Below are 19,836 nucleotides of genomic sequence, written 5' to 3' on the forward strand. Positions count from 1 at the left end.
GCAACACATGCCTTTTGGTGTTGTAGGAAAAATCAGGTTGAAAAAGATGCAGTGCTTGTCCCCAAAGATCTTAGAAGCTTTTAAATTCAATTCAGCAAACATTTATTGAGTGCCTAGAGTGGCAACATAAAGAAGAATATACGGCTTTGTTTCTGCCCTCAGGAAGTTTGCAGTGTGGTGGGGAGACAGATAATAAAAGACAAAATGAAATAGAAGTACAAGTTGATAGAGTGCTAAGGGAAAGCAAAAATGGAATTAATTGAGACATACTAAAAGCATCTAGGATGACTAAGACTGAAATAACCAAAGACACAAAAAGCAACCTGTGGGAAAGAGAGACTATACATGGGGAAGTAAACCAAACCCCAAACGAAACAAACAAATAAAAACTGCCATTGGGCTCCTCAGAGAGATGAGTTATTATACCTTCAAGAAAGAATAGGATGCCATAAAAATGGAACAGTCAGAGAATAAAAATGAACTCTGGTGAATTAAAACTCTGAAAGCAGAAGGGTTGGAAGAAACTTGAGCAAATCTCCCTAAGTAAAGAAAAAAAATACAGAAAAATCTGAGAGAAGATACAACAAAATTCAAGGACTCATCCGGGAGATCCAAATAATCAAAGTTTCAGAGAGAAAGAATGGAAACTATCAAGAAGTGACTTGGGAAATCCCCCCAAACTGATGGCCATACAGTCTGAGATTGAAAGAGCCTTTCCAGGAAGCAGCACAATGAAGGACAATAGACCTATGCTAAGTTTTTCATCACTGCAAACTTGGAGAAACCTGGGGGTAAAGAAGATTTTACAATTTTTTAAAAAGATTTTATTTACATATTTGACAGACAGAGATCACAAGTAGGCAGAGAGAGAAAGAGGAGGAAGCAAGCTCCCTGCCAAGCAGAGAGCCCGATGCGGGGCTTGATCCCAGGACCCTGAGATCACGACCTGAGCCGAAGGCAGAGGCTTTAACCCATTGAATCACCCAGGCACCCCGATTTTACAATTTTTAGGAAGGAGAAAAACAGAACTGTTTCCAAGAATTGAAAGACCCTGATTGCATTTGCCAGTAAAATGCCTTCAGAATGCTGAGAGAAACTGGAAAACCTGTTTCCAACCTAGAATCCTATATATGGCCAAATCATTAATTAAGGATGAGAGTATAAGAAAGACATTTCAGGCAGGCACGTCTCAAAAAGGTTCCTCTCTATATACTCCTCTTATTTTTTTTTATTTGTTTAAATTTTTATTTATTTATTTGACAGACAGAGATCACAAGTAGGCAGAGAGGCAGGCAGAGAGAGAGAGGAGGAAGCAGGCTCCCTGCTTAGCAGAGAGCCTGATGTGGGACTCAATCCCAGGACCCTGAGATCATGACCTGAGCCGAAGACAGAGGCTTTAACCCACTGAGCCGCCCAGGCGCCCCTCCCCTTATTTTTTTGAGAAGATATTCAAGAATTTACTCCAACAAAATGAAAGTATAAGACTAGGAAAGGGGAAGAAGTAGTTTCCAGGAAGGGGAGACTTAGTATGGAGAGAGGCAAAGAGAATCTGGGATGAATGTGAGGGAAGATCCCAAGGTAACAGTGGGACAGGGACTCAAATGGGCTGCCCATTGAAATTGCAGTTAGCCAGAAGTCTCCAGGAATAATTTCTTCTAAAAGATAAGACTGCTAGAAAGTTTAAAGTGTTCCAACATATTGAGAGCAGATTTCTAGCACTGGGGAAAACTTTAAGTTGACTTAGTAATAATTGCACAGAAATCTAAGAAAATGAGGGGCGCCTGGGTGACTCAGTGGGTTAAAGCCTCTGCCTTCAGCTCAGGTCAGGATTCCAGGGTCTTGGGATCAAGCCCCGCATTGGGCTCTCTGCTCAGCGGGGAGTCTGTTTTCCTTCCTCTCTCTCTGCCTGCCTCTCTGCCTACATGTGGTCTCTGTCTCTGTCAAATAAATAAATAAAATCTTAAAAAAAGAAAACTAAGAAAATGAAAGAGTGAAGATAATCAACATGGATGGAACTAGAGTGTATCATGCTTAGCGAAATAAGTCAAGCAGAGAAAGACAACTATCATATGATCTCCCTGATATGAGGAAGTGGTGATACAACATGGAGGCTTAAGTGGGTAGAAGAAGAATAAATGAAACAAGATGGGATTGGGAGGGATACAAACCATAAGTGACTCTTAATCTCACGAAACAAACTGAGGGTTGCCGGGGGGAGGGGGTTTGGGAGAAGGGGGTAGGATTATGGACATTGGGGAGGGTATGTGATTTGGTGAGTGCTGTGAAGTGTGTAAACCTGGTGATTCACAGACCTGTACCCCTGGGGATAAAAATATATGTTTATAAAAAATAAAAAAATAAAAAAATAAAAAAAAAAAATAAAAAAAAAATAAAAAAAAAAAGATAATCCTTAGCTCCAGGGGCGGCTGCTATCAAGAAAGAGAGAAGTAATCACAGTGTAACCAGGTGATTCAGATGTTTACAGGATGATATCAAACTGCCTATGGGTGAGGTCAAAATATGACTAGATGTGGGGACGCCTGGGGGGCTCAGTTCGTTAAGCGGCTGCCTTTGGCTCAGGTCATGATCCCAGTGTCTTGGGATCGAGTCCCACATCGGGCTCCTTGTTCTGTGGGGAGACTGCTTTTCTCTCTGCCTGTGTTCGTTCTCTCTCTCTCTCTTTCTGACAAATAAATAAATAAAATCTTAAAAAAAAAATATGACTAGATGGGGAGGATGGGGGACAGGAAGGTGATGTGATTTCAGGAATGGGGGTTAGGCGAGACTGATACCCCCCTTTTCTGTAACAAGAAAGCAATATAAGAGTCTATAACTGAACACATCAAGAAGTCTGAGGCACCCAGGGGCACCTGGGTGACTCAGTTGGTTAAACAACTGCCTTCGGCTCAGGTCATGATCCTGGAGTCCTGGAATCGAGTCCCACATCTGGTTTCTGCTCAGCAGGGAGTCTGCTTCTCCCTCTGACCGTCTCCCCTCTCATGCTCTCCCTCTCTCTCTCACAAAAATAAGTGAAATCTTTAAAAAAAAAAAGTTTCCGTGTAAGGCATTATTAGAGATGTGGAAGTTAGTGTGTAAGAGCTGATCAAATGAGCTGGGAGCACTCTACGAGGGGTAGAAGGGAGGACAGGTAGGACTGCTATGCTGCACAACACAAACTTACACCAGTATCTGACTCTTTAAGCGGTTTACCATACAACTCTAATGGGAACACCAACTACGTAAAATCAATTCATCATAAGATCACCTATTTTTTTTTTCTTTTTGAAGAGGCAAGAGATCAGTCCTAACTGGAGAGTCTGGGAAGAGCTTCCCCAGGGAGGAGCTGAGTGGGGATGTTGGTAGGTGGGTGAGGTGAGGAGAGGCATATCCGGTAAGGGGAACGTATAGTCAACAGAGAGGATAAAAAATATGCTTGAAGAAGACTGTAAAGAGTCTTGAATTCCACACTGAACCTTATACAGACTTCACTCCAAAGAGAGTAAGTGGCTTTTGGAAGCAAGTGGTTGACCTAGAAGGACCTTGTACTTTCGTTTGAGGGTTAGGTGAGAGGGTGCAGAGACACAGACACCGGGAGCCCAGGAAGGAGTCCTGTGTTGCATACCCCTTGATATGCGAGAAATAACTTGGGCCTGAGGAGTCAGGGGCTGCTGGGAAAGACAGAGGGGGTGCAGCCCTTGAAGTCCCTTTTTTGAAGTGCCAATGACATCGGCGCACTCTTATCTCCCATTTTGGTGTCTTATGCTGCAGATAATGGAAAGAGCCCTCTTCCACATGGACAACTGTTACAAAATCCCCAACATCCTGGGCACTGGGCGGCTCTGCAAGACCAATCTGGCCTCCAACACAGCCTTCCGGGGCTTTGGGGGGCCTCAGGGGATGCTCATTGCTGAGTACTGGATGAGTGAAGTCGCTCTGACCTGTGGGCTGCCGGCAGAGGAAGTAAGTCAGCCGGGAGTTTGGTGGTGAGAGTCACCCCTATTTTGAGGGGACAGTGGCTTTGTGTCTTGGGCATCTCCCGGTGGGGAGCAGAGGAGAGGCACGTGCTGTGGAGTGGGTCGGAAGCTTACCTTGAAGTTGCAACCCCTTCATCCATTGCCACCAGCAAGCCCTCGGTGTCTCTCTCTTTGCAAAGGTGCGGAGGAAAAACCTGTATAAGGAAGGGGACTTGACACACTTCAACCAGAAGCTTGAGGGGTTCACCTTGTCCAGGTGCTGGGATGAATGCCTAGCCAGCTCTCAGTATCATGCTCGGAGGAGTGAGATAGACAAGTTCAATGAGTAAGCATGGGGAGGGGAGGAGTCCGATGTTCTGGGAATCTCTCGGGTCTCATTTTCTGCAGCCTCTTGGCTGAACTCAGAATACCAGGCTAATAACAGATAAGACGCGGGAGGGCTGAGTTTGGAGCCCCTTTCATGGCCATCTCTTTAAGATCCTAAAATGATGTTGAGCCTGGGGGCAGATGGGCTTACAGCCGGCCCTCAGCATCCTAGCCCATCAGTATGGTCTGTCTTTACATTCGCCCACCTTAGGGGAACGCCAGCCCAGAACCCCGAACACTACAGTTATATACCTGCCTCTGATATGAGTCTGTAAATATGACTTTGCCATCAATCCATCACTTGGGCCTCAGTTTCAACATCTATAAAGTGGGGATAATTATACTGACTCTGTTTCCTCACTGAGTTACCCAGAAAACCAAATAGAATGCACAGGGAAGGTGTTACTGGGATCATCATCAAGGGAAGGTGTTACTGGGATCATCACCAAGGTGTGACCCAGTTCATCGCTGGGACAGTCACAGTCCAAGATCACCGGGGCACCCTGACCCCATCTGAACTCTGCTCTGGGGGGAAGTGACAATACTTCTAAGTCCAGGCTCTCAGGGGTGGGTCCTGCTTCAGCTGCACGGAAGGACCCAGCACCCAGATCTGACCTTTCTTATTTGGTTGACCCAACTGAGGCACAACTCAGTTATGGTGAACACTATGTGGCCTGTTCCAAGGATGACTTGTTCCAATTTTGCAAAAATGTCTGATACCATGTCTGAGCTGACACAAACATGATAGAGAAAGTTCTATGAGAATCTTCTTTTTTCTCCAGGGAGAATTGTTGGAAGAAGAGAGGATTATGCATCATTCCTACCAAGTTTGGAATAAGCTTCACTCTTCCTTTTCTGAACCAGGTAATTGCTTTATATAATTTTGTCCCTCTGCCCTGGGCTGGGGCCCCATTTCCCCCTCTGTCTGCTGTATTGCAAAGGAAGGGTCATCGTCACTGGTAACAGAGATGAGTGGAGGGGCTCTCTGCTATTTAAATGAAGTTGAACTTGCATATTTCCGTTTGTCCAGAATATCCCAGGTCAGTGAGGGCAGCATGGGACTCAGAGATCTGGGATAAAGTTCTAGTTCTTCCTCTTCCTGGTTGTAGGACTACAGAGAGCCACTCTGCCTTTCTGATCCTTGGCTTCCTCTGTAGAGTGCACACAAAAACATTTATCTGACCTCCTTCTTTCTGAGGACGGGAGACATGTAGAGGAATCAGAAAATGTTGGCAAACTGTTGAGGGGCTACATGATTAAATCATGAGATTGACAACCGCTGCAGGTTTTATCTACGGTTTCTAACCAAAATGCTGCCTCTGGTTTTCTTCCTCCTGGGATCTGGACCCATCAGTCCCAAGCCTCAAGTCGGGGTTGAATTTACTGAATTTTATGTTTGTTATCCTTCCCTTAGGCAGGAGCCCTGATTCATGTGTATACAGATGGCTCCGTGCTGCTGACCCATGGGGGCATGGAGATGGGCCAAGGCCTGCACACCAAGATGGTCCAGGTGAGCGGCCTAGACACTGGGAGCCCTCTCTGGCCCCACAGTGCCGGGTGGTGGGGGAGGGTGTGGTGAGATGCTGAGCAGCATTGCACTGCACAAGCAGAAGAGGCCCCAGCTCTGGCCAGGCTCTGCCATCTGTTTACATGTGGTCTCGGGCAAGTCTTCTCCTCTCCTGGCCTTTGTTTCCTCATCTGTGCAAAGGGCTTGGCCAAGTAACCCCCAAGGTCACTTCCATTGCCAGCATTCTAGGGCTTTATGATTATGTTGGTTGCAAGCTCCTAGGGGAGCTTCCCAGGAGTGATCAGACACCGGTCCTTCTACTCAGAGACAGAAAAAACAGGCATAGGTTGGCAGGTCACAGTTTTCATAAGCAAAGGGAACTTATGTAAGAGGGTTGCCTTGGGAGGTGGCAAGATGAATGATCTCCACTGAATCTTAAAAGTTTATAGAGAGAGGGGCCTTAACTGGGTTTGGTCAAGGTCATGTGCAGGTGTTCTCAATGCCACATCATCATCCTTGGAGGTCGTGACCTTGGAGCCAACTTTGGGAGTAGGAAAGGCAAGTGGAACCCACATTCCAAGGACAGGGGAGGGGTGAGGAGCCTCTGGTCCACCAGGTCAGGCTCAAGGGTCAGCTGAGGGTCACATCTTTTGGATGCCCTTGCCCAACTGTGTATAAGTGGGTGTGTTGTGGGTATGAAGGTAACCAGTTCCCCCCCCCCCCCCCCGCAGTGGAGCTCAGATATTGGAACTGGATTAGAGCTGGCACACCTGCTTGGCTCACCGACTGGCCAAATTGAATTTAAAAAAAAAAAAAAAGAAAGAAAGAAAGCTAAGTTTAGCTTTAAAAAGCACTGTGAGTCACCATTGGGTTTACAAATTTTTATTTATTTTATTTTCAAGTTCCAAAAATTGTTGTTTATGCACCACATCCAGTACTCCATGCAATACGTGTCCTCCATAATACCCACCACCGGGCTCACCCACCTCCCACCCCCTTCCCTTCCAAAACCCTCAGTTTCTTTCTCAGAGTCCACAGTCTCTCATGGTTTGTCTCCCCCTCGGATTTCCCCCAACTCACTTCTCCTCTCCTTCTCCCCATGTCCTCTGTGTTATTCCTTATGCTCCATAAGTAAGTGAAACCATATAATTGACTCCCTCTGCTTGACTTATTTCATAAAACAAAGTCACTCCATAAAGTTCTGCTTCAAACTGAGACAGGTATGAGACCATCCCAGTCTCAATAGGATTATAGTTTATAAAATTATTTTGTTGCCTGCAAGAGTGAACCTGAGTCTATCTTGGGGCAAAGGCAGCCAAGCCCCATGCTAACCCCTCCCTGAGAAAGTGATGTTGTCTCTTTTCCCAGGTGGCCAGCAGAGCTCTGAAAATACCCACCTCTAAGATTTACATCAGCGAGACGAGCACTAACACCGTGCCAAACACCTCTCCCACGGCTGCCTCTGTCAGCGCTGACATCAACGGACAGGCTGTCTATGTGAGGAGCCTGGGCAGCCCCCAGAGCTGAGGGCCAGCCCAGGGTTCTGGTCCCAGAGAGCCCCCTGGGGTGGGAGCTGGAATGGTTCTTGTTGGCTCTTTGGCATTGGCTGTCTTATCCAGGAGAATGTTGTTCCTCCTGACACCAAGCTGAAAGAGAGGCCTAACAGCCGAAATCACTTCCATCAGAGCCAAGGAGGTTGAGTGTAGGATGGGGAGGAGATTTGGAGGGTCACAAGGAGCATTCTGGAAAGATATACTCCCCAGTGTTAGAACTGATCAAAAGACTATGGACAAGGTTGGAATTGGATTTGGGGGTTGGCCATGTCAGACCCACAGGCTTCTCTTTCCACGTGGAAGATGTAATTAAGAAAAGCATTTGATGGGAGAAGTCATCTCCTTTGGGATCCTTCAAATAATTCATCTGTAGCCTAAGAACTGGGTGTTCTCCCATAGAGGCCAATGCTGGTCTCTTCGATGGGGTCCTATGGCTTCTATCCTGGGCCTCAGTCATTCCTGAGAGGGTGGAAAGGCTGTCAGAATGGCACCATGGGCACAGCATTGCTTGGAGTTGGCCCTGCTGAGGCCCCTGGGCTTTTGCCTGGGCCAGGAAATGCAGAAGACTAATGTGTCTGGTATGCGGTGGATGTGTTCTTAGGAAGCTTGTCAGACCATCCTGAAAAGGCTGGAACCCTTCAAGAAAAAGAATCCTACTGGCACCTGGGAAGACTGGGTAAGTCTGAGCTGGTCGAAGGCAGGCTATCTGTCCTTCCTGCAGCAGGAATAGGATCACGATCTAGACACAGGCAGAGAAGCTGAAGTGGTGGGTATGGTTTCACAAGACAAGTAAAGGCTCCACCATGCTGGGCCCCTTTCTCTGTGGTTGTCATAGTTGAGGGAAGTCACCTGAGGAAAAATTTTGATCCAGGATCTTGACAGCCCTGTGAGGACTGGGGGATGGGCTGCCCTGAGCCTTGGAAGGTGGGGTGACTGCTGAATGGGCCTGACTCTGGGCCTGGTTCCACACCCCACTCGTCCTCAGTCTTGATGAGCCTGGTTTTCTTCAAACCTCCTGCTGTGGGAGGGCTGCCCCTAGTAGCACGTCCCCTTCCAACTCTGGAGTCCACCAAGGCTCCATCTGTGAAGGAGTGGGGGAAAAAGACATTTCCCAAGAGTTTATACCATTCCTGTGGTTTTTAGAAGTCACAGGCAAGCACTCATAATAAGAAGGAGCCCAGTTCTCTGGGTTCTGGTTTGGAGGCCTGTGTGTCGGGGACCCTCAGAGGGAAGCCGCAGGGAGGTCTCTCTCTCTGGAAGGAGACTTCATCTCTTCCAACAAGCGGACACCTCAGTGGCAGCCCCGCTTTATCATCTCTCAGCATTGGGGTGGGAAAAGTGGGCACAATGGTAACATACAGAGTGAGCCCACACGTGACCCAGTCAGATAGCATACGCTTCCTTCTAGAGACCCAAAGAAAACAAGCTATTTCTCTCAGACCCCGTCCACTTCCCTTCCCACACTCACAGATACCACACACGTTAATACCACACGAAACTAGGTTGGTTTGGGTAGTTTGGATTTCAGCATGGAGACACAGAGAGGCAAGCTTGAGCTGGGCCTTGAGGGAGGGAAAGGATTTGGGCAGATACAGTGGAGGAACCGTGCGAACAAAGGTGTAGAGCTGTGGGGACATGGAGGGTCTAGGAGAGAGCTGCCCCTCGAGTTTGGCTGGCATGGATGTGTGTGAGACCTGAAGGGAGAGAGAACCCTGGGGTCCTGAATGTCAAGCATGTTCTTTAGAGATGATGGGGGGACTAAGCTCTAGGGCTGGGGAGTGACATGGGCAATATGTTGGGATGCTCATTATGTTGGTCTGAGCTCCCTGGTGGCCTGGGGAGGCTCCTCAAAGGTCAAAGAACACCTGAGAGGCTGCTAGCCTGCAGGCATCCTGTGCCTTCTCCTCACACAGGAGCATGTGAGGCAAAGCTTTGTGGGGGCAGGGGGAGAGCCACTGGTACACAGACCTGGTCTGAGGAGGGTGAACCCGTGAAATCTCAGTGCTGGGGCAGGGATCCTGGAAACCATGCTAAGCACTTCCTGTTGTCTCCTCTCCTCTCCTCAGGTCTTAGCTGCCTACATTGACGCAGTAAGCTTGTCTGCAACCGGCTTTTATAAGTAAGTACGGAGTTGGTCTCACCCGCCTCACCTTGTGTTCTCATCCTAACCTCTGAAGTGCCCCCCAGCACTGGACGCTCCCAGCCTTTGGTTGGGAAAGAGCAGTTCCCCTGAAACTTTAATCTCTTCAATGGACTGCGGCTCGTTTCACTCTGAAGATGCTCTAAAGTGCCCAGCATCGCCAATCTGTGTGCCAAGGAGGCAGAAGCATGAGCCGTCATATCCGCAGATCTGTGCTCTGGTTCTGGTCTGGAAGCGTCTTCTTGAGCTTGGAGAGATTGGGGATCTCGCTGGGCCTGTTTCCTCATTAACAACCTAGTGGGACCATCCCCAGCCACCTCTCCCTTGGGGTTCTCCTAGAACCTGGGGCCAAGTTACCTACGACCCTTCCTCTGTACCACGCATCGGATTTCTGCCTGGAGGCTTTCCCTGGAAAGAACCACGGGAGGAGTTAGAGCACGTGGTCTGGTTTCAAAATGCAGACGTCAGTGGCGCTGAAAGTGAGATTCGGAAAAGAGCATATACCTTCTGCTACTTTGAAATTCAGCAGCAACACGAAGAGCTAGAGACCTCGCCGATCTGATTCCAAGGCTGTGAAAAGATGCGATTCCAAGGCTGTAAAAAGATGTCATGCTATTTCTTACCGGCCGTCATGTTCCAGCTTTCTCTGGGAATTTTAACTAGGACCTTTTCTTTCGCACATCAATGGGTTTGGAGAAGAAGTTCAATATGTATTTTAGGCAAACAAACATTTTGCCAGTGCCTCCGGGTTTCGTGATACTTGACTTGTGCAAACACATGCATGTACGGATTTTCTCAGAAGTTCTTGCTTCGTTTTCAGGGTTGATAAAACTGGGTAATATAAAGGAACACCCAAGTGAAGATGGCGAAATCCAAGGTCAGAGAAGGTGGCAGGTTCTCCTGGGAGAATTCTTTCCCCTCAGCTCGGCGCTGGTTTTACGTGCATGCAGACTCCGATCCCATCAGCTCATGATTTTCTGTGTCATGAATAAAAAAAAACACGGGTGCGGGAGACTATAAACTCCAGGTGTGAGAAGACACACACACACACACACACACACACACACACACGTATGACTCATGTGAAATTGGAATTGTGTAAGATATTCAGGATTAAAGAAGAAAAAAAATATAAGAGAGCATCTGCTTTTATCAATAACACTTTCCTCACATCCTTTGTTGGAACCAAGAAGGGGCCCATAGCCAAGGAATCATGCAGGCAAGTGGTTCCAGGTGCACCTGGGCTGCGGGAGCTGCTGACCTCAGCTCTCACCTGGAGAAGGGTGAGCGGCCCAGGAGGCAGCAAAGGCCGGCTCTCTGGTTCCTAGATCTCGAACACCAGCTCAGCAGATCCTTTAGGAGTGCAGCCTTCATGTCTTTCGTGAGCTTGGACAAGCGTGCCCCGTTTCTACCACGTAGAGGCCAGCATCCTGATTCTGTATGCCGCTCAGCTGTGCGGAATGATTCTCATAAGACCCTTGGGCAAAACTGAGCAGACAGGAGGCAGAAAGCTCTGGAACACCCGGATTTCATTAACAGGTTCAAAATATTAAAAGCACATGGGCTTTTACGAAGAACAGCTGAATGAAAAAAAAAAAACCTTTGGAGTCTTAGGATTTTGTGGGTCAAGCTGTGTGTGTGTGTGTGTGTGTGTGTGTGTGTGTGTGTGTGGTGAGGGGCAATGCTCATCTTAGCACGTGTTACGATTTCTCCTCTCTCTCCCAGGACACCCAACCTTGGCTACAGCTTTGAGACGAACTCAGGGAACCCCTTCCACTACTTCTCCTACGGGGTGGCTTGCTCCGAAGTGGAAATTGACTGCTTAACAGGGGATCACAAAGTAAGGGGTTTGCAAAACCTTTGTACTAAGTTAGGGGGAAGGGAGGAGAGACGAGCGACTTGCAAACACTAAGAACGCACTTTCTGGCTTGGAAAATAATGTCTGACATCACAGCCTGGCAGACTTCCTAGAAAGGACCAGCGAGCAAATATTTGAGGCTTTTTTGGGCCCCCAAAGACTCTGCTTCACCTCCTCTGCCCCCCATCACGGAAGCAGGAGAACAGCCACAGACGAACGCAAACGAACAGGCATGGCCGTGTTCCCCTACGAGGCGGTTTGTGCACACTTGACTATGAATTTCACATAATTGTCATGTGTCACGTCATATTCCTTTTATTTTTGTCAGTCCCTTAATAAGGCAGATACAATTATCGGCTCACAGGTCCCCCCCAAAACGGGGCTCAGGCTGGAATCAGCCCAGGGAACGTAGTTTGTTGTCTCCTTCCTGACACGATCGACCCAGACTCAGGTTCAGAGCCCAGGGACCTGGGAACCATCCTTCCCACTCACGCGGAGGTGTGCGCATGTGACTCCTGATCACAGCCGAGCGTAGCCGCCACCATCCCCTGCCCAGCCTGTCCCAACTCAAACCTGAGCATCGACGATGCCAGTGCAGACCGGCAGGGCCACGAACACCCTGCCTGAGCACGGCCAGGGTCCTCTGCTTCTGAAAGTGCCATTCGGTTGATGCAGTGATTCAAGGGTCCCCAAGCCCCATCTGTCATCCCACACCTTCCTTTCTTCTCACACTGCGTGTTCTCCCCCGCTCCCCCCACTACAGAACCTCCGCACGGACATTGTCATGGATGTCGGTTCCAGTCTGAACCCTGCCATTGATATTGGACAGGTAAGGCACCCGGGTGACCCGGGGGGTGATGGGCTCGGCCGCGGGTGTGTCCCCCGAGTTCCGCGGTGAGCAGGGAGGCTGGGAGAACAAACGTGTGGGCCCACAGAGTGTGGCAGGTGCCCTCCGAGAGATCCAGAGTAAGTCCCAGCGGGGTGACTGCTTTTCCTAGAGCCAGGCAGGGCTGGGAGTCCACAAAGCCTAAATCCACCATCCCAGAAATTCCTCCTGTCTTGCGGGACTGCCTGCAGGCACGTGGTCCCCCTTGGCACATGGGAGTCATGTTGACCCCCGTCTCCCAGGCGCAGCAACCGTCAGCCTGGGAGACTGCTTCTCAGCTCTGAGTTCCCATTTCCCCAGTGGCGGCACAGGGGGGAACAGCTCCACCCCCTCGGTGGCAGATTTTAATGAAAAATTATGCCTACCATGGAATGAGTCTCCTGGAATCGCTGACAAGTTCTAAAACTAATCTCTAGTGTTGATGCCTTCTCCCTGCCTACCTCAGTGCCTGGCAAAGGCCCAGAGAGGTGATCCCAGGCTGGGCGGGGGCCAGGTAGGCTGTGGAGGGCTGATATTTACTCCTTTCCGGGCCCACTCCAGGTGAGGCTGGTGCCTGATGGGGCAAGCAGTACCTGTCCTTGGCCGGGGCGGGGAAGCAGAGTGACCGTGCTTTCTGTCTGCCTTGCAGGTGGAAGGGGCCTTTGTGCAGGGCCTCGGCCTTTTCACCCTGGAGGAGCTGCACTACTCCCCAGAGGGGAGCCTGCATACCCGTGGCCCCAGCACCTACAAGATCCCTGCATTTGGCAGCATCCCCATTGAGTTCAGGGTGTCCCTGCTCCGTGACTGTCCCAACAAGAAGGCCATCTATGCGTCCAAGGTACCGTTGCCCTGGGTCTGTGCTGCCTTCTGGTCTGCACGGTGGGAGGCTGTGGGGGAAGGAGGGGCTCCACCACAGGTCTGCTGGTGGTTGGTCTGGAAGGACCAGAGGGCTTGACGCTAGCTTTGGTGAGGATGGCAGAAGGGTGGGCTGTCCCTGCCGGAGAAAACAGAGCTGGGATGATACTACTTGTGTGTGGTCAAAGCTAGCTCCTTTGGCTGCACTCAGAGGGATTCCTTAATCCGGTCGAAGTCTACAAGGTCGAAGCCTGATCTTCACCCATGTCTCACGTGTGCATTTTGATGCTTGGTCCTAAAGATGATCCCACATATGCCCCCTCCACCCGTTATCCCACAAGAATAGCATATTCATTGCAGATTGGGCAACACCTCTGTGCCAACCCTGTGTCCCCTTCAGTGGCTGGCACTTGACCTTAAACTTGATCTGCATGCCTGAAGGATTCTAACCAACCTCTATTTCCTTGCCGTCCCCAGTAGGGATGGAAAAACGGTCAAAAATCAAGTCAGCTGACTGATACAGTCCTAGACCAAAGAAGGAAGACAGATGATCACTTGTAACTGTGAAACACACTCATTTGCTCATCTCATGGTTTACTTTACTGTGGCTGGGTCTGGACGCTCTGTGATCCTTGCCATCGACTTTCACGGTTGGACATGCATTGGGCTCACTGCAGATGCATGACAAAAATGCATTTCTGTGGGACCCATCCCTAGATTCAGTAGGTCTGGAGTAAGGCCCTGGAATGTGCATTTTTAACAAGTGTCCCAGGGATTTTGATGCAGGAAGTTTCTGATCTATGCTTTGGGGGGACAAAATAAAACAACCTAGTTAATCAATTAATTTATCCGAGAGAGAGAGCACAAACAGGCAGAGTGTTGGCAGGCAGAGGCAGAGGGAGAAGCAGACTCCCCGCTGAGCAAGGAGTCCAATGTGGGACTCGATCCCAGGACCCTGGGATCATGACCCAAGCCGAAGGCAGACATTTAACTGACTGAGCCACCCAGATGCCCCTTAACTATAATTATTTAATACAACTTTTCATGGTACATTTTATTTGCATGATGGCATCAGAGAAAATCACATAGTGCGAGTTAAAAGAAATATGCCAATGAGGTTGAGTCATTTCCTAGGGTTGCTTGTTCTCGGCTCCTGAAGGATTCTGACCAACCTCCCTGCCTTACTGGGAGCAGCCTGCTGGGGCCAGCTGGGGTTCCAGGCGTCACTGGCCCTCCGGCTGTGGAGGCTGGGGTCACGTTGCCTGATTCCCTGTCTCGTGCTCTGTCCATCCAGGCCGTCGGGGAGCCGCCCCTCTTTCTGGCAGCCTCTATCTTCTTTGCCATCAAAGACGCCATTGGTGCAGCTCGAGCTAGGAACCCAGATTGTAAGATGGAGAAGCTCTTCCGGCTCGACAGCCCCGCCACCCCGGAGAAGATCCGCAATGCCTGTGTGGACAAGTTCACCACCCTGGTATGAGGCCCTTCAAGTGTTCACACACTCTGGGGGAGGCCGGGGCAGAGGCGTGAGCACTACAGAGAGGATAGTGGGATGGCAGGCTCTCTCTCTCCACTGGGCAGCCTTGGGTCCAGGTTGCTTTCCTTCTGCCATTGAGGCGGCCCCTTGCTGGAAAACAGCAAGAAATTCCCTTCAAGCTACAGCTTGCAGCTGGGCCTTCTTTGAGGGAAGAGGGTTCCTCAGTGCCCAGTATCATGCACAGATTTCATTGTTTGCCAAGAAGATGAGTGTGACAGATAAAAGTCCCCAAGAGCCTAAATCTCTCGTGTCCATCCCTGGCACATTTGAGACCTTTCTTTGTGAAGGCCGCTGTGTGATGACTGCAGAGTCAGGGACAGAAATGGGTGTTAATGCATTAATTAGAGGCAGCGCGTTTGTTCTGTGATTGCTGTGTGCCTCATGGATACAAGCGTGTATGGGTATCCGTGAAGTCTGGGCGATCTTTCAGGAAACCAGATGAGCGCATTACAGCGTCATGGGTTACTACCTCGTGTGCGTAGCAGAGTGTAGCTGGGGTTCTGTAGTCATTGGAATCATTTTGGGGAACCCCTAGAAGATACTTAGAGTGGTCAATGCCTGGAAAAAGGAGACCACACAAGGACAGTTTCTTCCTGCTGGCCCAAGCTGGGTTTGCCCCTGGGTACGTGAGAGGAGATTTGAGACCCAAAGCCTTTCAGGGTTTGGGTTTAGAGGTGAAATGGCTACTGAAGGATCCAAAGCATTCCAGGGATGGGGAGGGCCCAGCAGTCTCCAGAGCAGGCGGATCTGCCATCCCAGGTCTCAGCACCGAGGGGGCAGGAGGCTGAGGGGGCAGGAGGAGGCAGGCAGGCCACTCTCCTCTGCCAATAGCTTTAGCTATGGGGTAAAGACCACCAGTCTGTGTGGAGCTTCCAGACGGCGAGGCATGCCCATGGCTCCACAGTGACTTTCCCACAGCCCAGAACCTTCCCACCATGGCCACGACACTGACAAGTTCCCCAAACTCCATTCCCTGGGAGGCGAGGTGTCGCATGGCTTCCCGTAAGGTTGCACGGGTTGCAGGTTAGCTCCTTGCAAACAGTCTGACGCAGAACTCACTGATGTAATGAGCCCCTCCAGGTCCTCATACCCAAAGCAAAGATTCCTATCCAGGCCCCTTTACTCTGTTATAACAATCTAGTGATTTAACACCCCTGCCGTGGTTTTGCACACATAGCTGATTCTAGGGACCAGTCATGCTTTCCAGGATTGTGAGTAGCATCTGTAAAGGGACCACTTCTGTATTTGGACATCCACGCGCCTTCAGAGCCTCCGAGAGTGCCCACCACACAGAGAGCGCTTCGCATAAATACATGAATGACTGAGAGATTAAGGGGTCCTGCCCTGGGGGTGTTCCCAACAGCTGGGACTTCAGAAGGGTGGTTGGCAGCAGTGGGAGGTGGCGCGTGCGTCAGAGGGGGCCGCACATCCTGTGCCGTGGGGAGACCCCTGTAATGAGTGCTCTGCCATTCCTTCCTAGTGTGTCACTGGCATACCAGAAAACTGCAAGCCCTGGTCTGTAAGGGTCTGAAGAGAAAGCCCCCAGCAGAGCCACGCTTCGTAACCCCAGAGCTTCGGTGGAGTGTGGGAAAAGCCCCGCAGGACATGAGTCTGTCCGTGTCGTGGATGACCCTGCCTGACTTGTCGGGACGGTGTTTGGAAGAACACTGAATCCATTGGAAGATGTGGATAAAGACCCACTTCATAAACTTAACGATAAGCCCATTCAGAACTGTTAGGCCCATGTAACTGATAAGCTATTGGAATCTTTTTACGTCTGTTTTAATCATGTGTTTACAATAGGGCGCCTGGGTGGCTCAGTGGGTTAAGCCGCTGCCTTCGGCTCAGGTCATGATCTCAGGATCCTGGGATCGAGTCCCGCATCGGGATCTCTGCTCAGCGGGGATCCTGTTTCCCTCTCTCTCTGTGCCTGCCTCTCTGTCTACTGTGAACTCTCTCTGTCAAATAAATAAATAAAATCTTAAAAAAAAAAAAAAAAAAAAAAAAAAAAAAAAAAAGAAGTATTTGTGCCACATCCTAACTCACAGGCTGTATAATCTCAGGGGCTGACGGTCTCTGTCCCTCAAGGAGGGTGTCCACAAGCCTCCAGAAGCTTCAATTCTAAATCCACGTGCCTTCCTCAGAAAGCCTCCCTGTCATCAAACCAATGAACATCACATTATAACTTCAGATGCATATTCCAATTTGCAGCGGGACAGTGGGGTGAGATTCAAACCTCCAACCGCCTTTGGGTCACTGAACAGAATGAACAATGAAACAAATTCAAGGTTAATTGAATCTGATCTTGTTAAGTGGCAGAAAATAAATTATTCTATACCATCCAAAGCCAACCAGCCTGATTATTGAGCACCCACAATGTGCTAGGTTTCTTTCTCTTCCCCTTTGTATGTTAAAAAAAATCAGGTTGGGGCGCCTGGGTGGTACAGGTCATGCTCCCAGGGTCCTGGGATCAAGCCCCGCCTCAGGCTCCCTGCTCAGTGGGGCAGCCTGTTTCTTCCTCTGTCTGCCTCTCTCTATCCCGCTCACCCTAACAAATAAATAAAACCTTTAAAAAAAAAATCAGGTTGAAAAATCTTCATTGGATAGCAGAGTAATTTCCATCTAGAAATCAGGCTGCCAAAATCAAGATCAGCCAGAGGGATAGCAGTCAAGGAGCCTGGGTTCTCCTGCCAGCTGTGTGCCTATCTGTGCAACTGTGGTCTGTCATTTCTCTTTTCTCTGCTTTACTTTACTGCAGAATGGAGGGATTGGACTGGAATAATCTCTAAGGCCTTCTCCAGCTCTAGAAGTCTATAAATATATGACCTGAAATCTCCAGTTATATAAGGGATCTGCAGCTATTAGAGGCTTGGCTTCCTTACTGGGATGTACTTTCTGGGCTTCATGAATCCTGCTTAGTTCCTCCCAAGTTCCTGAGATTGGTAAAGAGAACAGGAGAGGAGCAAACATCCCTCTAGTCACTCCAACATGTGATTTCATCACTGTGTGGTGGAGGTGCATGATGTGGCATTGTCTTTTGCTTTCACTGTTTCAAACACCCAACCTTCTGCCAGATAGGGCCATGGTTCTGGCTACGGAAAGAGAGTAGTGGAGGCCACGCACCTGAGCCTGGTGTTTGATGGCACTGAGCAATGAAATAGTCAGCTGCTTGGCATGTGAGAAATACTTACTAATCATCATAATCTCACCGAGTGCTAGTATCTGCCATGTCGTAGCCAGACTTCATTGCAAGAGAACTCACACACTAAACACTCATCTATGCACACATGCACACACACACGCACTTTCTTTGAAGGGGGAGAGGCAGAGGGAAAGGGAGAAGATCTTCAGCAGGCTTCACGCCCCAGTTCAGAGTCTAGTTTGGGGCTCTGTCTCACGACCCTGAGCCAAAATCAAGAGTCGGACGCTAAGGGCGCCTGGGTGGCTCAGTTGTTAGGTATGTGCCTTCAGCTCCGGTCATGATCCCAGGATCCTGGGATCCCTGGGATCCCTGCTTAGCGGACAGCCTGCTTCTCCCTCTCCTACGCCCCCTGTTTGTATTCCCTCTCTCGCTGTGTCTCTCTCTGTCAAATAAATACATAAAATCTTAAGAAAAAAAAAAAGAGTCAGACACTTACCCAACTGAGCCACCCAGGTGCCCCACACACTTTCTTACACAGTTCCCTTCCTCAGAGTATTCTGGATACGCCCACTGCCTTATAGCATGGGAAGGGTAGAGAACATTAGAAATTGAACTGATGTTTACATGGAGATCCATGCACATCCATTTCATTGACTTTCTAGAATGTTCCAGGATATTAGGGCACCAGCCTAGGACTGAGATGTGTCCACTGTCATTAGTGAGCCTGCAAGGACTGAACGATGACTGTGAATTTTCTTCTGAGCTTAGGAAGAGAGGCAAGGCAGAATGGTTATGGAAATCCATCACTGTGTTATGCTGACGGGCTGTTCTCTCAGACAGCTGGCCTCCCCCTGCCATCTTAGTCTGGGAACTGTCTGGGGTCTGTATGGCTCAGTCAGTTGAACATCCACCTTAGGCTCAGGTCATGATCCCAGAGTCCTGGGATCGAGCCCCACATCAGGTTCCCTGCTCAGTGGGGAGTTTGCCTCTCCCTTTGACGCTGCTTGTGATTTCTTTCTGTCTCTGTCAAACTAAAATAAATAAAAGCTTTAAAAAAACAAACAATCTGTAGTCCACAAGGGGAGGGTGCTTGGTCTTCTTGGTATATTGCCCAAGAAATGGGGCCAACACTGCCTGCAGTACCCCACTGCGACCTGCAGAGGGCGGTGGAAGACTGGATTTGAGACCAAAGCCTCAAGGGCCCAGTGCATCTGGGGTTAGTTTCCAGGAAACTGACTGAGGATCTCAGTGCAGACAGTGTGTCTTCAAAACCCTCTCCAGGAGCTGGACTTAAAGCTGACCTAGGGTTTCAGAATGACAAAAATCTCAGAAGAGCCCTCAGAGGATGTGGGTCAGCCATGACAGCCTGAACTCTTGAGGAACCGCTCGTGTCGGGAGGGAGGAGGGCTCGTCTTCTTTTCTGAATGTCTGTAACTGGCCAGGTGCCACATTTAGTGCTTTACCTACAGGGTGTCATTTGACCCATCCTGTGGCCCTAAGAGGTATTCATTTAATCTCTGCAGCCACATGAAGGAGAAGCCTGACCCACAGCAACACAGAGGACTTCCTCGGCCGGTAGTGTTTACTCTTGGAGAACAGTCAGGAAGCTGGTGTAGACCAGGAGCTGATCAGCCTGCCAGAGTGCACGGGGGCTGAGCAGACTCCCAGAGGTTGTGGGAGGCCCCTGAATGCTGTCTATCCACCTGCAGGCAAGGCTGGGTTCTAACATTGGCGTGGCCAGCCTGCTCAACTGTTGTGTGAAGGCAGTGGAGATCTGCCATCCTCCTCCAGAGCTGGGGTGACTGGAAGGCCAGGATGGGAAGGACAGGATGGATGGAGGGTGCAGGAGGCAAAGGATGGGGACAGAAATAGTCCTAGCTTATTGATTTATGACTGGGAATGTCCCTGAGTCCAAGATATTTTTATCTTTAGTGGAAGGGAGCCTGGAAACCATAGACTGCCTATTTTAGATCCTGGGATAAGGCTATTTGGAAACTGTGGCTTCCTTGGCTGAGACTGGACATCGCTGTGGGGCTCCCAGG

At 49.5% G+C, this 19,836-nt stretch overlaps 1 protein-coding gene across 2 annotated transcripts in view; it reads left to right on the forward strand.

The window, feature by feature from the left end:
• Positions 1-16,452, forward strand: part of XDH (xanthine dehydrogenase) — a 61,890-nt gene extending 45,438 nt beyond the window's left edge. For both annotated transcript variants that reach the window (XM_059188692.1, XM_059188693.1), the window contains exons 25-36: positions 3,769-3,960; positions 4,154-4,299; positions 5,123-5,204; positions 5,755-5,850; positions 7,216-7,344; positions 8,002-8,076; positions 9,467-9,519; positions 11,266-11,380; positions 12,162-12,227; positions 12,913-13,101; positions 14,413-14,589; positions 16,133-16,452. In XM_059188692.1, the coding sequence (XP_059044675.1) occupies positions 3,769-3,960; positions 4,154-4,299; positions 5,123-5,204; positions 5,755-5,850; positions 7,216-7,344; positions 8,002-8,076; positions 9,467-9,519; positions 11,266-11,380; positions 12,162-12,227; positions 12,913-13,101; positions 14,413-14,589; positions 16,133-16,183 (1,371 nt within the window). In that variant the 3' untranslated portion in view covers positions 16,184-16,452. The remainder of the gene's footprint in view (positions 1-3,768; positions 3,961-4,153; positions 4,300-5,122; positions 5,205-5,754; positions 5,851-7,215; positions 7,345-8,001; positions 8,077-9,466; positions 9,520-11,265; positions 11,381-12,161; positions 12,228-12,912; positions 13,102-14,412; positions 14,590-16,132) is intronic.
• The last annotated feature ends 3,384 nt before the right edge of the window (positions 16,453-19,836 follow it).

This window comes from Mustela lutreola, chromosome 9, assembly GCF_030435805.1.
Source record: "Mustela lutreola isolate mMusLut2 chromosome 9, mMusLut2.pri, whole genome shotgun sequence".
In the NCBI taxonomy this organism is placed as follows: domain Eukaryota; kingdom Metazoa; phylum Chordata; class Mammalia; order Carnivora; family Mustelidae; genus Mustela; species Mustela lutreola.